Below are 18,073 nucleotides of genomic sequence, written 5' to 3'. Positions count from 1 at the left end.
GCATCTATGATAAGACTTTTTAAGTACAGAGTAAGAGCTGTTACAAAGCTGGCCCTGGGAACTCAGGGACCTCTTGTGGTCAGCCACCAATAACCATCAGTTTATCTGTTCTAATTTGTTGTAATTTGAATTGCAAAAGGCGCTAGTGTCTACTGCTTAGTAAATGTAAAAATGCATAAACAAATTAAGCCCAAATGAAGTCGGAGTTAGAGAATGGGTTATTCTAGGCAGAAGCAACAGTAGACGCGAAGGCAGAAAGATATTCTGGGAACAGCAGATAATCTGGTATGGCGGGAGAGAAACGGTAACTAATCTGGCCAGACCGCAGGGTTTCTGCTCGGGCTTCCGCCCCAGTAAATCAGCTTTCGCCTCTCCCTCGGACTCCGTTTCTTTTTCCCGCCAGTGTGCGGCCCCGCCCCGGGGAAAAGTTGGGCGGGAGGTGCAACCTAGGGTGGTCATCTTACCGCGCCTTCCTAACGTCTCACGGGGTTTATGGCGCCGTTTAATGACGTCACGGTCATTGACAGCGTGAGGCGGTGGCAACTGCTGCTATGGTGTTGAGCGGCCGGGTGAGGGTCTGAGTTTATTCCCTGCCAGGCCTCGGCGCCTTCAGAGCGCGCGGGGGAGGCCAGGAGCTTGCGGCCAGGGCGGAGGCGTGTGGTGGGCAGTGTCGCGAGGCTCGAGGGGAGGGTTTGGAAGCCCAGGAACCTGACTCCGAGATCAGGGCTAGGGGGCGTGTTGGAGGAGAGGCTGTGTCCACGCTGGGTGAGAGGCGCCGTAGTTAGGCTCTCGCGGCTGGCCGAGTCTCAGGGTCCGCATTGGGGTGAGGGTAGTTGGGAGCTCAGGGTATGGGCAAAGAGATGTCTCCAGGGGTTCGCCGTGGCGGTGGGTGGGCCACGCTCACGAATCTCTCTCCCCACGCCCGCTTGCTCCCGGTGGCTCACGCGGGCTGCAGGTGCATCATGTCTAGATTGGGGGTCTTGGGCGGCGCCCGCTCCGGGCTGGGACTGCTGTTGGGCACCGCCGCGGGCCTTGGATTCCTTTGTGCCCTTTACAGCCAGCGATGGAAACGGACCCAGCGCCATGTCCAGAGCCAGCTCCTGCCCAACTCACTGGACCTCACGCAGACTTCAGAGCCCGGCCGCCAGGGTAGGAGCCGGTCCACTGACCAATGGGCGGGGGAACCAGGCTGCCTTTAGTAGAGCCTGTGGGACGGGACAAGGAACTCGGGTGCCTGAGAGTCTCTCACCTTTTTGAAAAGCTTATTGAAAAGGAAAGCATTCTCTCTTCTGTACTCTTTCTCCTATAATCCCAGGAAAGTATATTGTGAAAAGGTTGTTTAGCTTTCACTTTTAGTTCTGGCCACAGTGGTGCCATATGTATATAGCACTTGCTTAGTGTTGGTTGCGGTGTTTGATAAGTAGAGGAAGAGCACTAAAGTAGGCAAAAGAAAAATCTAATCTCGCAGGAATTCAAAGTCTTGAGGCTTACGTGTTAAATTACATATTAGAATTTGAAGGGACCTTGGAGACTATCCAGTCCAAGTGTTTTTATCCTTCTTATGATGAAATCAAGATTAAAAAAGATTGTTACTTTCCCAGTGGTTTTCCTAGTGGTTTGTTTGTAATTGCTTAGCAGTAGTCCTCCTCCTGCTGAGGATAGGAGAAAGTGGCCGTGTTCCCAGGGATCTTTCTTGCTCTGCAGTCTTGAACACTGTTGGCTGTGTATTGTAATCTGGCCTAGATTATTACTAGATTTAACAGGTTTATGCTTGCTGGCCTTGGGGTCTACCTCCCTGGTTTTCCCCCCGTTTTTACCTTTTCCAGAAAAATTGCCTTAGGTAGCACTCAGTTTACCAGCATTTACTGTTGAGCTCATTTCAGGGCTTGGTAATGGTGTTTTTCCAATGAGTTTTCCAGGGTACCTTTTCTTTCAGTAACTGTCCCTTTTCTCTTTGCCCCTCTCTGATGACAGTAAAATAAGTTCTTGAGAGGAGCTCAGAATTTTCTTTGCTATTCTTTTTTTTTTAATTAAAAAAATTATTGATTTTAGAGAGGGAAAGTAGGGGAGAGAAAGAGAGAAACACTAATTTGTTGTTCCACTTATTTAGGCATTCGTTGGTTGCTTCTTTTATGAGCCCTGACCAGTGATCGAACCTGCTCCCTTGGTGTATCAGGATGATGCTGTAACCAACTTAGCTACCCGGCCAGGGCTCTTGACTATTCTTCGGGAAGTGAAAGATCAGAATTTGAGTGAGCTCAGTTTTAGTTTTGTTGTGTGGTTGGTAATGACCGGTATTTGGGCATTACACACAGGCACACCCTGTTTTATTGTGCTTTGCTTTATTGCATTCACAGGCATTTTTTTTTGGTTTGTTTTATTTTTCAAATTGAAGGCAAAGCCCTTCACCAGCAAAAGATTATGACTCACTTTATTGTGATACTTGACTTATTGCAGTGGTCTGGGACCAAGCCCGCAATATCTCCAAATTAGGCCTGTAGTCAGGTAAAGGTTTTTCTTTTATGCTAGCAGGGCGGCTGTCCGGACTTTGAGGAACCTCACTCTTGCAAGCATTTTATATCATCTGCCATTGTGTGCAATACTGCCAAAGGCCCTGGTGTGGAAGATTCATAGAACAGCGGCTGTTGTTTGCAGATGGGGACCTCGATGTTTTCTCTGTAGAGTTACTTGGTACTTGTTAACGGGACTTAGCTGTGAACATAAGCTTTCTGAGCCTCAAGGGTCTTTGTAAATTGAACTCCAATGAGAAGCAAGTGTTCTTGAATTCTAAGCGCAGGATCTTTTCCTCACTATGTCCCATGGACATCACTGTCTCCTGTCCTCCTTCCTTCAGTGAGGCCATTGCGGACAGTTCCGGGTGAGGCCGGAGATGCTGCGGTGCTGCCCAGCCTTGCGAGAGAAGGGCAGGAGATGGTGCTGGACCGCCTGGACTTTGTGCTGACCAGCCTGGTGGCACTTCGGAGGGAGGTAGAGGAGCTGAGGAGCAGCCTTCAGGGGCTCGCTGGGCAGATTGTTGGGGAATTCCGGTGAGTAACGCAGCCTCCTTTCCTGCCTTTCCCCCTGCCCCTACAGCTTTTTCAGCTGGGCCTTTTGGCCTTTGCCTTCCATCTCTAAGGAGGAGCCAGATTTATAGCTTCTCACCTAATTGGCAGGGAAGCTGGCTTTGCACAAGTTCCTTGCTGCTCTTGGGCCCTCGTGGTCTGTTGTAGCAGCTGAAATGCTTCATTCTGACTAACCTGGTCTGCCCTGGTTTGCCCAGGGGGCTGCCCTTGTTGTTTTCCTGAGTGTAGAGACCCACGATTTTCTGTTCTTGTCTCTGTTCTTGGCCCTTTAATGAGGAGTGGTAGTAAGAGGCTCCCTTACGGTGAGGGGAAAGACAGGCTGGATGGGGCTTCATCCCGCCCTGCCTTTCAGATCCCACATGGAAGAGAACCAGAGAGTGGCCCGGCGGCGAAGGTTCCCCTTTGCCCGAGAGAGGAGCGACTCCACTGGCTCCAGCTCCATCTACTTCACAGCTACTTCGGGAGGCACATTCACAGATGCTGAGAGTGAAGGGGGGTGAGTCATCTCTCCTGGGGTAGTTGTGGCTCCAATCAGGTTCTGTTTTGTAAAAGTAATGTTTGTCAATGGAAAATTCACACCAAGCTGCTGTAAAATTTTTGGAACAGAATAAGGGTATAAATAAATACAGAATAGCTGAAATAAGAGGAGCCATCCACCTTATGTCATCCAGAAAAATGGAGATGTCGACAGTGGTTACTGCGTGCATCTGTTTTCCTTTGAGTGGGTGTGTTTTTTACATTGTCATCACATTTTTTATTTGTTTTCCTGTAACATCAACTGCAAAACTTTATTTCCTTCACTGAGTGTGCTCCCCGTCCCTAGAAGCTCTCCTCTTCCCATAGGGTGGCTTGCGCCCTTGCCAGCTGCACAGATGGGAGGTGACTGAACCGAGTAATCAGGGACCCAGCAGGTCTGACCATACGCCTTACTGTCAGAGGGGGCAGCAGGCAGGAGTCTCGTGGAGTCTCCAAACTTGGTCAGGCTAAAACTTTGGATTTTAAAACACTAGTGCCATTTTGAAACTTTGGTCCCCAACGTGAAGTCTGAATAAACATCTCTGTTGCAATGCCTGGTCCTGGCAGCGGCGGCGGCATCTGCCACTAGCTCCAGCGACCCAGGTGGTCTGCTTGAGGTCTCCTCTGCTGACCTTTCTTCCTCCTCAAGCAAGAGATGGGCTCAGAGAACACCCAAGCCTTCTGTCAGGTCAGAATGGCTGGTTTAGCTATAAACGGGCCATTCAGGATGACCTTTGCAGCGTTGTCCGTCTTTAACTGAAACACCTTATAATATAACTACTGGTTATTCTTCCTCTGTGATGGCCTCTGCTGAGCGTGTTAGAGGTATTTTCTCACCTAACCCTCACAAGGGTACTATGGAGTAGGTGCTATTTTTCTGTTTCTCAGAGCAGACTTGAGGCTTAGTGAGGTTTGATGCCTTGCCCAGGGTTGTACACCTGCCAAGTTCAAGCTTAGCTGGGCTCATCTGCAAGGGCGTGAGGGTCTGTGCCGGGAGGAATGGCTTGGTCGTCAGGGCACAGAGGGGCTTTCACAGGAAGACATGTCCCATGCAGCACTGGGAGTGCTTCCCAGTGACCAAGAGCTGTCACAGCTCACTGCCTGTAGTAGTACAGTATGTTCAGTACATCTTACTCAGAGATTTCAGCCTTGTTTTCTCGTTTGGGCCATTGTATTCTCCTGCCTCTCCTCATTTGGTTTTCTAAGAAAATTAAGAATAGTATTATCCTTTTTCCTTGTCACTGCTGTTGGGCACTGTGTTAGATTGGTTTATAGCTCAGGTGCCTCTTGAAACAAGTGAAGCCCTGGTGGAGCATTAGTGCTGCATTTGAGACGATTGATGCCTGGGCTGTCTGACCCCTATTATCTGAATTCTCATGGGCAAGTGGAGGTGGCCCTTTTCTGTTCAATTTACATAATAACTCTGGGCTGAGAGACACTTCCAGAGGGCTGTTTTAGGGAGGGGCAGAAATGAAATATTTGACACATCTGGACTGAAAGAAGGACAAAGTGGTTGATAAGGGGCCCTGAGACTTAAGGAGCATTCTCTGCACCCAAGGAAGCAGGTCGCTTGCACGGGGAATTGATGTTTGAACTCTGTAAGAGGGTAGAGCAGGAGAGGCCACAGCTCTGCCCACGACCAGGATGTGGAACTCAAGGTCCTTGGTGATTTCTAAGAAGTTATACACATTTCTGTGGGCAGTGAGAGCCAGTGTGTAACCCGGGCAGCTTGTGGGTGCTCACTGGCTCCCGTGAGGGGCAAGCCATTCCACCTGTGATGGTTTGAGAGGGATGGTGGCTTTCTTCATTAGAACTCCAGCAGGGCCACCCCGTGACTGACTTTGTGTCATGTGGAAGCCAGTGGGGGTATGTGATGCAAGACTGTGGTTTAGCTGGCTGCCGTCTGGGACAGTGGCCAGAGTGACTAATTATTTTTGCCATGGTCAGTGCCATATAGGTCAAGGGGAAATAATGGGAGCAGGCCTCAAACTCTGGAATGACTTTGAACGTGTGGGCCTGAGGGAAGGAGTGCCTCTTTGAACGATGAAGGGATAAGAACATTTGATGGTCTACTCAACCCCACTGAAAGCTGTATTCCCTTCCGCCCCGCCCCCCCCCCCCCGGGAACTGACAATGTGGCAGAGCCAGAATCACTGTGTGGGTCCGTGAGCTTGCTCCCCAAGTGTTGTAGCAAAGACAGCTTTAGTTCTCTCCCTGTCAAAACCCAGCTTGCCCTAAAACACCAGCTCCTCCAGCAAGTCTTCCAGGCATCCTATCCAAGAGGGATTGCCTGCACCCCCTCTCCTTCTTGGGCGTTTATCACCTCATTTAGGTTGGTGTTATCTTCTGCACCACTGGGAATGTCTCAGGGTCGGGGCCCATACCTGCTTTCTTTGAATGCTACAGGTGGTCTCTCTAATGGGCTTAGGCGGACTTTACGGAAAGAAACTTAATTGCTAGGAGGGGAGGTTTGTGGAACTGAGTCCTTGATCACCCAAGGAGTGGAGTAGGATAACTCCAGGCTCCCCGACCCACGGTGGGAACAGTGTGCACTGTCTGAATGCACAGATCCTGCCGGCCTTTGCAAAGATCCCTGCCGGTCCCTTGCTGATCTCAGAAGCCGCACAGCATACCACACAAAAGGGCCACCCCTTTCTCTCTGGTGGATTTCTCCAGGTCTGGGTTGGTGGTCCAAGAGGTGTGAGAGCATGATGTGAATATAGGGATGGCAGCCCATGTAGCTCTGGCACATGATCAGTCTCTTCTCAAGCCCTGGAAGCCCATGGGGCTGATGTCAGTGCTCACTCAGCAAGTGTTCATCCACTCTGTGCCTGGCAGTGGGACTGCAAGTGAGGCAAAGCTCCTTGAAATGGGGCTGAGGTGCAATAAAAGACCTCCTCACTGTGCCAGCCTTGCTAGAGTGTCCCTGCCTCATAGGGCTCTACCATCTCTCACTGTGGGTGGCAATAGGCCCCTCCTGACCTCCTTCTTCTTGGACTTTAGGACCCAGAGGGATCACAAACTGTAGGATCTTCCTCCTTCCTCTGCTCCCTGGAGAGACTGCTGATGCCCGTGCTCTAAGCATATGAGGAGGGGTCCCTCCCTGGTAGACTCCTGATTGACCAAGACAGCCTTCAATTCAGCAGGGAATAGGGTCTCCCCTCTTTTTCGAAACTGGAGGTGATGAGACCTAGATAATCCATTCACCCATTTGCCTTTAGGCCTGGCCGACTAGTTAGGGGCAGGTTATCATTCAGGCCTGAGGAATGGGTTGGGAGTTTCTCTAGGATGCTCCTGTGTGGTCTCACTCATTACCACTAGGTTGATTGTGAAATCTGATGCCACTTTTCCTTGTCCCTTTATTTTTTAAGATTTTATTTATTTATTTTTAGAGAGAGGGAAGGGAAGGAGAAAGAGAAGGAGAGAAACATCAATCGGTTGCCTCATGTATGTGCTCTGACCAGGGACTGAACCCACAACCCAGGCATGTGCCCTGACCAGGAATTGAACTGGAGACATTTTGCATCCTGGCACGATGGCCAACCAACTGAGCCAGACCAGTCGGGGTTTTCCTTGTCCCTTTAATTTCTAAAGTTTCTTACTGCAAATTGCTAGAGGGGAAAGATAACTTGATAACTTCTTAAAAAGCAGGGTGAAGCTAAGGTTTTAAATACCATATAAGTTTTTATAGTAGATGTTACTAGGGCTCTTTTCTTTGGGGACTCTGGAAGCTCCTCTATAGAGAAAGGGAGGGAGGGATATATATGAGGTCTGTCCTGAAAAGTCCAGCCATTGTTAATATAATGAGAACGGTTTGCATGACATCAATGTAACCTGGCAGCCAAGGAGAGTGGACTGGAATGCACATGTGTGAACAATGATGACTTCGCTGTACTAGTCAGTGGGGCTGGTAAGCCATTGAGTGAGCATGTGTACTGTGTGGTCATCACATTCCAAATGACTGAACTAGTAGAGCAACAAATCTGCATCAAATTTTGCATTAAGCTTGAACATTCCTCTGTGTAAACTATTTGGATGATTCAGAAGGCTGCAATTTATGGGCAATGGGTGATTGGCAGCTTCATTTTGACAATGTGCCCACTCATGCATCACGTCTCGTGCAGAGATGTTTTTGGTGAAACATCAACTCACCCAGGTGACTCAGCCCCCCTATAGCCCAGAGTTGGTGCCCTGTGACTTCTGGCTTTTCCCAAAACTAAAATCACCTTTGAAAGGGAAGAGATTTCAGACTGTCTATAAAATTCAGAAAAATATGATGGGGCAGCTGATAGCGATTGGGAGAACTGTGTGAGGTCCCAAGGTGCCTACTTTGAAGATGGAGGCGTCATTGTCCTGTGTACAGTGTTTCTTGTATCTTCTTCAATAAATGTCTCTATTTTCATATTACGTGGCTGGATACCTTCTGGACAGACCTCATATATATTAGGTTGGCGAAAAACTCCATATGTTTTTTTCTGTAAAATAAGAGACATTTTTCATTTTCATCAATAACTGTATTGATTTGGATATTTTGATTATGTCAGCCGTCTCCCGCTTGGTATAACATTGACTGTTCTCAATTAATGTCTTGATTTGATCGTTGTCAACTTCAACAGGTCTACCTGACCGTGGAGCATCGTCCAGTGAGACTCTCCAGCATGAAACCACTTTTGACACGTTTGATCAGTCATAGCACCTTCTCCATACACTGCACAGATCTTTTTTTGTGTTTCAGTTGCATTTTTACCTTTCTTGAAATAATAGAGCACAATGTGCTGAAAATGTTGCATATTTTCTTCCTTCTTCAATATTGAAATCGCTACAAAAAAATTCACCAATTTTGATAGTTTTTTTAAAAAATGCTGATATGACAGCTGTCACAATACAATCGAACAAAACTGTTTCAAATGACGTTAAAGACAACTAAGCACTACTAGAGCCACCTTATGGAAAAAAACCAAATGAACTTTTTGGCCAACTGGGGGAGAGGGGGAGAGAGGGAGGGAGGAAAACAGAAAAAAAATCGATTTGTTGTTCCACTTATTTATGCACTCATTGGTTGCCCTGACTGGGGATTGAGTCCGCAACCTTGGCATATCTGGCCAGGGCCCTAGGCTTCTTGTATTGAATTTATTTGTAGGTGTCTCCCTCATCTCTCCTTCAGTTCTGTTTTGCTCCAGAAATAGGGATCCTTCCCCGATCTTTCATTCCAAGATGGAGGAAAGCTTGTCCCTAAAGGTCTTCTCCTGTGCTTCAGAACCTTCTGGCTTCTAGAACCTACATTTTCTTACTCATTCTGGAGGCCTCTCTGCACAAGTCTTACCTTCCTCCCTACTCAGTTTTTGTCTGATTCGGTTGGCAGTTAGGAAAAACACCCCAATCAGCTGCTGGTAGAGGCCAAGATCTGAGAGAAACTTGGCTTTCTGCTCAATGGGTGCATTGAGGTTGGGGTTCCCTAGGAGACCCTTGGCTTATGGTGGCCTCAGATACTTTCCCAGGGGGTTCCGTTTGCATCTTCCTCCTCTCCTGCTTCCAGCTACAAATGGCCCTCACTCCACCCCCAGCAATTCCAGACATTTCCAAGGGCTACTCCTGTTGTAGTTTAGGTTTGGTTACTGACCTGCGATAGAGGTACACATTGAATTGAGAAAGATAATGTGGATATCTGGCTGCCCAGGGCCTCAGAAGCTGGCACCCACCCATCTTGGTTCTGACAGGTGCCTTTGGCCGATAAAGTCAAAGTGATTGACCAAGAGCCTGGTGAGCCATCTAGCTCAGATCAGCCCCACCTACTTTAAAGTTTTTTTAATTTTCCCATTAACATTTAGTCCCTTCATACCCCTTAAAGTTTTTATCTTAAACATCCATTCCTTTTTTATTTATAAGAATATATGCTCACTAAATCAATCATATTAAAAGGTGAAAAATAATTTCCTTTTAATTCTTATACCCTGAGAGGTTGACTGGCAACCTTTTGGTGCACACCTTTCTAGGTTTTTCTTTTTCTCTATTTTCTGGCAGATTTGGTAATAGCTAAGCAGGGGGTTCTCATAGTAGCCCCTCACCATCACAGTGCCCCCAGAGTTGGTCACTCTTCCCTTAAATCATTTTCGCAGCCCAGAGTTCTCATAGGAAGCTTTCTCTAGAGTAGTTTTTTGCCCCTCAGTGAGGGGGAATGTTCCTTACTTGGTGCTCTGGACAACAGTGTCATGGAGAGTCCCTCTTTGTGGGTAGGGGATAGACTCTAGGACTCCAGGGCTGAATGATCCCCTCCGTTGACCCTGACACTTGCATTTCTCTGTCAGTTATACAACAGCTAATGCTGAGTCTGACTATGAGCGGGACTCTGACAGAGAGAGTGAAGATGGGGAAGATGAAGTGAGCTGTGAGACCGTGAAGATGGGGAGAAAGGATTCTCTGGACCTGGAGACAGAGGTGGCTTCAGGCCCGGTTCCCAGAGCCCTGGAGGCTGAAGGCTCCCCTGGCTTGGAGGACGTGCTGCCCCTCCTACAGCAAGCTGATGAGCTGCACCAGGGCAGTGAGCAGAGCAAGCGCGAGGGCTTCCAGCTGCTGCTCAACAACAAGCTAGCGGTGAGGCTCCAGTTGCTTGTCTGCCTGCCCCCTCTCCCTGCTGACCCATAGGGAATGAGAGCAGGCCGCTGTGGTTGTTGACCCTGCAAGGTGACATGGGAAGGAAAATGAGGGTGAGATGGCTGGTTCTGCACCTGTACCCCAGGGTTGAACATCCTCTTCCACGGGGCTAAATGCGGCCCCTAGGGGCCTAGGTTTACTGCCTGCTCCAGAGCTTCCTCCTGTGGGCAGTCCTCCACCTTCTGTAGAGGCACTGAAAGAACTCCACCTGTCACAGTACAGGGAACTATGGAGAGAACTGGAATGTCCTTTCTTTTCCCTTGAAGCAGAGCCCAAGCTGCACACCCCATTTAAAGTTAACACCAGGGATAAATGTGTAGCTCACTCAACCACAATTCCCTTTTCCTCCGGTTCATAGCCAGAATTTATGTCCACCCAAGTGTATAAATGTCCCCCAAATTGGAATTTTCCCCTTTTTTGGGCATTACTTTAGAGTGAGGGCATTCTGGCCTGCTGAGAATGTAAAAGGAAAGGTCAACTTCAATATGACCTTTAAGGCACAGAAAAAGACTTTTTAAAAAAAGATTTTATTTATTTATTTTTAGAGGGGAGAGGGAGAGACATCAATGTGTGGTTGCCTCTTGCATGCCCCCTACGGGGGACCTGGTCTGCAAGGCCCTGACTGGGAATTGAACCAGTGACCTTTTGGTTTGCAGGACGGCACTCAAATCCATTGAGCCACACCAGCCAGGGCAAGAAAAAGAATCTTGATGACACAATGAAAAAAAACGTGAAAATGCCCAGGAAATGGGAGGCCATATGGGGATGTGGGACTACATAAAACTGGCCTGTCAGTCAGCATTTGTAACACACTAGCCTGGAAACTTGAACCTAGGGTGTGGGAAGGCCAGAGCCCCAAATCTCTGAGGGAAGAGGGGCCCCCATCCCTTTCTCTGTTTGGTCTGTAGTATGGAAGTCGGCAGGACTTCCTCTGGCGCCTAGCCCGGGCCTACAGTGACATGTGTGAACTCGCTGAAGAGGTGAGCGAGAAGAAGTCATATGCTCTTAATGGTAAGTGCTAACAGGTTCCTGGTGGGAAGGTGACTGACTGTGGGGTGGAGCCAGCCCACCTGCTTGGGGCCCAGAGGAACCACTGAGATAGGGACTGCCATGGCATTTGTAGCTCAGTTACTTACTAGGGATTAACTCTGGCTCCAAGGGACCCCTGCTTCCTTGATACAAAGAATAATCTGCATTTTGTTATGATTTGGGAGTGTTTTTAGAAGTACTTGTATCATACCAGCCTAATTTTTTGTTTTCAATCCCCAACCACAAAAAGAGGGCAAAATCTCCTATCTTAATCCAAAGAGGTTTTTTTGCTCGTTTCAGTTGTGGAGGTTGTGGGGCAGGCGTTCTAAGAGATGAATGGAGTGTTATTGAGCACCTGCAAGTAGCAGTTTGGGAGAACACTGCTAGCTTAGAAGTCCCTGGGATCTGCTTAGCAACTGTTGCCAACTCTGCGCCCTGGGGAATAGGGCGCATCTAATTTATCTCAGGCTCAGGGTTCATCCCTCTCTGCCATTAAGTCACAGAGAATCCTGCTTTAAAAAACAACTGGTTTTGTGGGGAAGGTGATGTGTCCTGCCTCACCACACACCTGAGGCATGCACCATCAGTGGGCCTCCATGTCCATGTCCTGTGATTCCGTTAGTTATCTAAAATGGATTTGTCTACTTTCCCACATTTTTAAGTACAGCCTTGTAAATGTTATTGAATCTTTGAGGATTCTGATCAGTTTTTGGTTTATTTTTGGTATCTACAAGAACCTTTCCTTTCCCTCTGGTCATTGATCATATCTTATTAGGAGCCCCCACAGCCAGCATTGGTCTGGTTTCCCGAGCTTAACACCCTGGACAGGTTGGTTCCTGTTGGAGGTAAATAGCTGTGCAGCATCTTGGGAAGCCCCGCTCTGGGACTCTAGCTTTTTAGGACCATCCTTGCTGGGTCTACAGTTCTTCATTTTGTTCTACCTCTGGAAGCTGGACCACCAGGGGAAGCTATTCTTTGGGATCTCAGGAGATACCTGTTCACCCCTATGTATAACTTGGCAGGGACTGTTTCTCATTCTTCACTTATTTTCCTAGTGAGACAGTTCTGTGAAGGGGGAGAGAAAAATCCCTTTAGAGACAATGCCCCTCATTAGTGGGGGCATATGGTTCTTCTGTTTGGAAAGGGAGATGGAAGGTTCTCATCAGTTGTCTTAAAAATATATTTGCTGCATGTACAACATACCATAATTACTGCCACTTAAGGATGAAGAAACATTTCAGATTAGCCAATCCACCATTGCAACACATGACTTGTTCCATTTTAATCAAAGGAGAAGTTCTCCATTCTGCGGGGTGCTCTTTTTCCCACTGTGTAGGCATGACGGTCCTCATCTGGAGGGCTCCATGTTCCTTGTCACTCTAGGGGACCCTTGTCAAGAACTTTCTTGTGTTTAGGGCTCAATTTCTTTGTTAGTCTTGGTTCCTAGAAAACTTAAGACTAAAGTGAAAGTCATTTCTGGGCATACCTTAGTCCATTTGGCTTTGGTGAGTTTTGGCCTAGAGCTGCTTAGTGTTCTCAGATCACTGATCCTTTTGAGAATTTTTGAAGCTGTGGACCCTCTCCTTGGAGAGATTCATGGACACCTAGAAGCTTATTAACAGACTCCAAATAACAGACCCTCCATGGTCAGGTATATTGGGCAGTTTCAGATCGGCTTTGCGTCCCTTCATGTTTGAAGTCCTGTGAGCACATCAGTAGGCGTTGTAAACACTAGCTAGCTGGGTCTGCTGATGGCAGAGATCAGGGAGGTGAGGTGAAGCAGAAGCCATCCCTGAGAAGCAATTTGCAGTTTTTCACTCTGTTCAAGTTCACAACTATTTCCAAACAAGTCCAGGCTGGGTAGGCATTGCTGAGAGCCGGAGCAGTCATTCTTTCCCAAAGCCTCCTCTTAGGAAGTGTGCTTGGGAGCCTTTGCCAACTCTTGATCACCTTTGTCCTATAGGAAAAGAAGAAGCGGAGGCCGCTCTGGAGAAGGGGAATGAGAATGCTGACTGTCACCAATGGTAATAACACCATGCAGGGTCCCAGGAAGAGCAAGCAGAATGGAGGGGGAGGGGCTTTATGGTCTCTGCCCTGGCCATAAAGGCATCTGCCAAAAGAACCAGGAGAGGGAGTTCTGGCCTTTACTTCCACATGCCCCACCCTACCCCCAGGTGGGGACCTAAGGAAGTTTTCTTTGGCAGGTGCCTTCAGGATGAGGCAGGGGAGAATAGAAGCTTTATTTGTTTCCCTGGTGGGCTTGGAGAAATGAGCAGCTTTGTAAGCCACTTTAGCTACAAAACTTGTGGGTTCTTGGCTCCTCAGGGAGCCAGTTTGCAGCTACCTTCCCCTGCACAACCTCCTTTTCCCCTAGTTGCTATCCCTGGCTGGTGGTGAGCTTTGGCTTCTTTGCTTGGCTTGCAAGAAAAATGGATGTGAGTTCACCCCCAGGAGGTTTAGTCATTTTCTTAGCTCACAAAAGCAGCAGCCCTGTTTGTGGTCTCATGTGAGGGCAAGTTCTGCCAGTTTGCATGGGTCAGGGCCAACCTGTGTCCTGATTCCAGCACCTCAGTGTTAGCAAAAATGTTCCTTTCCTGCCTCCCTTCTTTCCATCTCTGTCCTCAGACTGTGAGCTGAGAGGCTTTCTCTGTCTGTTGCTGAAACTTTATCTCTGCAAGGCGTCTTCTCAGAGGCCAGGCCGTCACTGTTTCTAGGGCGTCACAGGTGCTACTTCTCTGTGGGCTTCCTTGGGGCTCCCGGACTCCCAAGAATGGAAATCAACCTCATGCTTTCTTATTCTTGGAAAATAGCTATTTGGACTAAATATGGAAATGAGCCCCTGGAAGTATGTCATAGAAACACCCCCAGGCCTCCCAGTGCTTACCACAGGCTGTTCTTACACTGCCTGTACAGAGAAAGGCAGAGTGAACCCACCCCATATACACCTCAGCCCAGGCCCTTTGCCTGGGCTGTATTGTGAATGGGGGGACATGGAGGAAAAAGAAAGAAAAAAAAACATACCCCCAGATGATTGGTGAATATATGAAAAAGCACCTTGGGCCTTTAGACACTCTAATGTCAACTGTGCCCTGGAAACAATGCTGGAGGGATGAGGTAATGAGACCCGTGTTTTTCAACACAAAAGATGGGAAGCTGGCTGGCTGGCTTTGGCCCCTTGGAAAGATGTAAAGGAGGGCTGAAATCAGAGGCCTTTCTTCCTTTGCTTCTATTGGTTCTCAAGTTAACACCAGAAATTCCCAGACTACCTCATCCCAGTTTAATTGTGCCAGAGTACAGCTGGCCTACGTGTATACTGCCGAGGCTAATGAGACCTCTTTTTTTAGCGTCTGCTCAGGAGAGGAAAAGCAATGTACTCAGGCATCTGACCCTATGATGCTGATTATTAGAGAACTTTTAAAGTTTTTATGATACCCATGTGTACTCATTAGAAGAAATTTGTTGGACATTTGGATCAAGACCTTGCCTAAATATTAAGTATAAGATAGATTTACTGTGGAGGACCCAGCTTTTTTATATCCAATATGTATACACTGTGTTTGCAGAAGAATATGGATTGGAACCACAGGTCTGTGAAAACACAAATTATTCACAGATATATTCAGCTCTAAGTTGAGGGTGCAGGGGTGGTGCCTGTAGGCCGTGGGTGGGAAGTCCATCCCTGTCCCTGAGCTTGCTGCTGCTTCCCCCTTAGGTATGCAGTGCTTTGTGGTCAGCTGGCTGAGCATGAGGGCATCCAGCGGCGCATCCAGAGTGGCTTTAGCTTCAAGGTGAGGAAAGGCTTCTCTTCTTTCCCTTGTGCTGTCCATATTTCCTGCTCCATCTTAGCTCCTTGCGAAGGTATTTCCTCTGCCTCCATGGCTTGCCCCTCTTCCCTTATCAACTCTGGTGTCTGATGTTAGTTTATATTTACATTTCCCCCTCAGGAACACGTGGACAAAGCCCTCGCTCTCCAGCCAGAAAACCCCATGGGTCACTTTCTCCTTGGCAGGTGGTACTACCAGGTAAGCTAAATTCCAGGGCTTAATATAAGGACCCTTAGTGTCCTATGACACTGATCTGCTTGCAGTGAAAATTTGGGAGCAGGGGCCTCATCCTGGCTCAAGTGCATTTCCTCTGAATGATCATGTTACTATGATTGGACCCAGCTCTATTTGACCCTGCTTCTTTTCAGTATAGAATATGCAATATTTCTAAAAATACTTGCTAAAACTTTTTATTCACACCTTGATCTTTTGGTGGCAGGTCGCTCACCTGAGTTGGCTGGAAAAAAAAACTGCCGCAGCCTTGTTTGAAAGCCCTCTCAGTGCTACCGTGCAGGACGCCCTCCAGAGTTTCCTAAAGGTATTGGGGAGGGAGGGAGGGAGCGGGTGGACAACAGCCAAAAATGCCTGGGTGACAAGCTTTTCCTAACGACATTGTTTGGAGGGGATTCTGGCAAGGGACAGTTTTGTTTGCCTATTCTATGGGAAAATCAGAACCACCTGGAGAGCTTATATAAAAAAGTGTGTGTATCCATCTCCAGACCCACTAAATCAGTCTCCAGGTGGAGGACTGGAAATCTCTAAAATACCTCAGAGCCTGACTTGAGTTTGGGAACACCTCACTGAAATGTCTCCCTCTGTCCTCCAGGCTGAAGAAATACAGCCAGGATTTTCCAAATCAGGAAGGGTGTATATTTCCAAGGTAAATTCACCTATTTCAACACCTATTGATAATATTCTGAAAACTCCTAAAGCATACCTACTATGCCCTTCTAGTCTCCTGCTGGTTTTTCTCCCAGGTTTTCACTATTGTCTCTTCTCAGTGCTACAGAGAACTAGGACAAAACTCTGAAGCCAGACAGTGGGTAAAGCTGGCCAAAGAACTACCAGATGTCACTAATGAGGTAATGCTTTTAAGAACTTTTCTAACACTGGGTTCATCAAATCATTCCTGGTCCTTTTCAAGAAAGAAAATCTTTCCTTGAAATCTTGTTTCCCTAGAAAAGAATCTATACTTTTGCATGTAGGTGCTATGATAACAGCTCAGAAAGGAAGCAAAGGGCCCTTCTTCTTGGGTACCAGTGGTTTGGGGAATGTTGGCTTAGATTCTGGGTCCTAGTCTTGTTCTCTTGTCTCCCTAGGATTCAGCTTTCCAGAAGGACTTGGAAGAATTGGAAGTAATTTTAGGAAACTAACCACATTACAATGGCCTTCACGACTTGAGAAATACCACTGCTTAAGGGGGACGAAAATCAAGTCTTTTTTCCCCTTAGACCCCGCTTAGATCAGGAAACTGAGTAAGACTGGTTAAGGGAGTATCTGGACTCCTGGGTCTAACCAGTACCTGCTACCACCTTCTTACCTATTGTCTACTGGTTACTTTATTCTAATTACTCAACTAATCTACAGTTGGGGAAGTACTTAAGCCTGAGTTTCTGTTGTAATCTCCCTTAAGTGAATTCTTGAAAAATCAAGACCTGTTCTAGGATTGAATGTGGGTAGAGAACTGAAGGCCGCCTTCTAACTGCTGGTAAACTGAATGAACCTCAAAGAGCTGTAAGAACAAAGCACAGAACTTGTGCTCTCTAATCCCATCTTTTTCACTGATTAATATTCAACACCAAAGTACATAGTCCTAAGGTCCTATCCTGCCTATCAAGGTAAAAGGAAGGATCAGGGCAGTCCACGGAGACTGCCCTCTTTTTTCACCTATCATGTCGATTCTAACTGTATTCCTGGGCCGAGGGGCTGGACGTCTTGGCTGCTTTTGGAACGACAGTTGTGCATAAGGCTTATGAGACAGTAAAATGATGATCTGAGGAGTTGCCTGGAATATATTTTGGTACAAACTTAAAATAAACCAAATTTGATTAGAAGCATTTATATTCCCTTATGTTTATTTGTTATCAACTCCTTATGCTTGAAACTTCCGTAACTGTTACCTGCTACAGAGGCTTTTGTAGACAGGTAGAAAGTAGCACCAAAGAGTTTAGAATAGGCTCTCTGGTTAATGCTATTTCAGTGAAAATTTTATTTACATGTAAAATAGAGGCAGAGAGCTAATTTTTAGCCTAATAAGGCCTATTCCAAGTAAGCAGGTGCTCCCTGACCCACTTTGAGGCAGCAGCACAAAGCCTAATCCCACTTAGGAGGAAAATTAAGACAAATTGCTAAGTCAAAGACATTTATACTTTATAGGTCCTAAAATATTGAGATGCTTTTATACAAGAACGAAGCTTTCATTCTAGAATCTGTCACTGTGGCTTTATTCTACCAGCCTAGGTATGTTTTTTCGTAAGAGAAGACCTGAGAGATACTCCATTCTTAAAAGCCAGGAAACAGAACTGCTTTTAAAACAAAGCTGCATCAAACTGTACCTCCCTATGTGCACTAGGATCGACACAGGCACCAGCAGAGATTTTTCACTGCCCTTCCTCCAAGTACTAGCTGAGAGGCCTTTTGAAATTAGAAGAGCTTGTTAAAACCCATCCTGAGTAGAAGTTTAAAGCGGAAGAAGAGTATATCAACCCCCTGAAGCAGAATATCCAGGGAAGCATCAGAGTTCTACAATATGAGACTTACAGAATAAAAACAAAGGCCACAGGAAAGCCATGGTACATCCATCTTGTAATAGTATATTAGGTTGAAAGACAATAAGCTCAATCATCTGAATGTAGGACTTCCCTTCTAAATTTCAATTTTAAAGCAATAGAAACGGATCACCCAGTGCCAAAAAGATATAAAGGCCCTATCTCGAAATACTTAGTTTGTTCCAGAGTAACTCCTATAAAC

The 18,073-nt window shown here is 47.0% G+C and overlaps 1 protein-coding gene and 1 non-coding gene across 4 annotated transcripts; both read left to right on the top strand.

Annotated features, from left to right (window-relative positions):
- Positions 1 to 439: 439 nt before the first annotated feature.
- On the top strand, positions 440 to 18,004 carry RMDN3 (regulator of microtubule dynamics 3). 3 transcript variants are annotated; one of them, XR_011651438.1, is made up of 13 exons: positions 440 to 569; positions 956 to 1,149; positions 2,855 to 3,047; positions 3,436 to 3,579; positions 9,905 to 10,190; positions 11,159 to 11,261; positions 13,243 to 13,303; positions 14,992 to 15,067; positions 15,224 to 15,301; positions 15,543 to 15,641; positions 15,930 to 15,983; positions 16,058 to 16,185; positions 16,423 to 18,004. XR_011651438.1 is itself a non-coding variant. In XM_045201727.2 (13 exons), exons 2-13 carry the CDS (start codon positions 963 to 965, stop codon positions 16,474 to 16,476), a joined length of 1,416 nt encoding a protein of 471 aa, XP_045057662.2. In that variant the 5' UTR covers positions 440 to 569; positions 956 to 962; the 3' UTR covers positions 16,477 to 18,004. The 3 variants fall into 3 exon arrangements, 2 of the variants coding, with proteins under 2 accessions (XP_045057662.2, XP_024423492.2); XM_045201727.2 differs by having other exon boundaries at positions 16,105 to 16,185; XM_024567724.4 differs by lacking the exon at positions 440 to 569 and adding an exon at positions 598 to 765 and having other exon boundaries at positions 16,105 to 16,185.
- On the top strand, positions 14,147 to 14,273 carry LOC112312107 (small nucleolar RNA SNORA51). The gene has a single exon (XR_002975552.1). It is a non-coding gene; the product is annotated as a small nucleolar RNA SNORA51 (small nucleolar RNA).
- Positions 18,005 to 18,073: the final 69 nt, after the last annotated feature.

This window comes from Desmodus rotundus, chromosome 7, assembly GCF_022682495.2.
Source record: "Desmodus rotundus isolate HL8 chromosome 7, HLdesRot8A.1, whole genome shotgun sequence".
In the NCBI taxonomy this organism is placed as follows: Eukaryota; Metazoa; Chordata; class Mammalia; order Chiroptera; family Phyllostomidae; genus Desmodus; species Desmodus rotundus.
This window is presented reverse-complemented; position numbering and strand designations above follow the sequence as displayed.

Excerpts from the sequence above, each read along its gene's own strand:
- RMDN3 (XM_045201727.2), top strand. The coding sequence starts at position 963 with ATGTCTAGATTGGGGGTCTTGGGCGGCGCCCGCTCCGGGCTGGGACTG. Across the intron at positions 3,580-9,904 it reads GATGCTGAGAGTGAAGGGGG|TTATACAACAGCTAATGCTG; the intron begins GTGAGTCATCTC and ends TTTCTCTGTCAG. Across the intron at positions 16,186-16,422 it reads TACCAGATGTCACTAATGAG|GATTCAGCTTTCCAGAAGGA; the intron begins GTAATGCTTTTA and ends TTGTCTCCCTAG.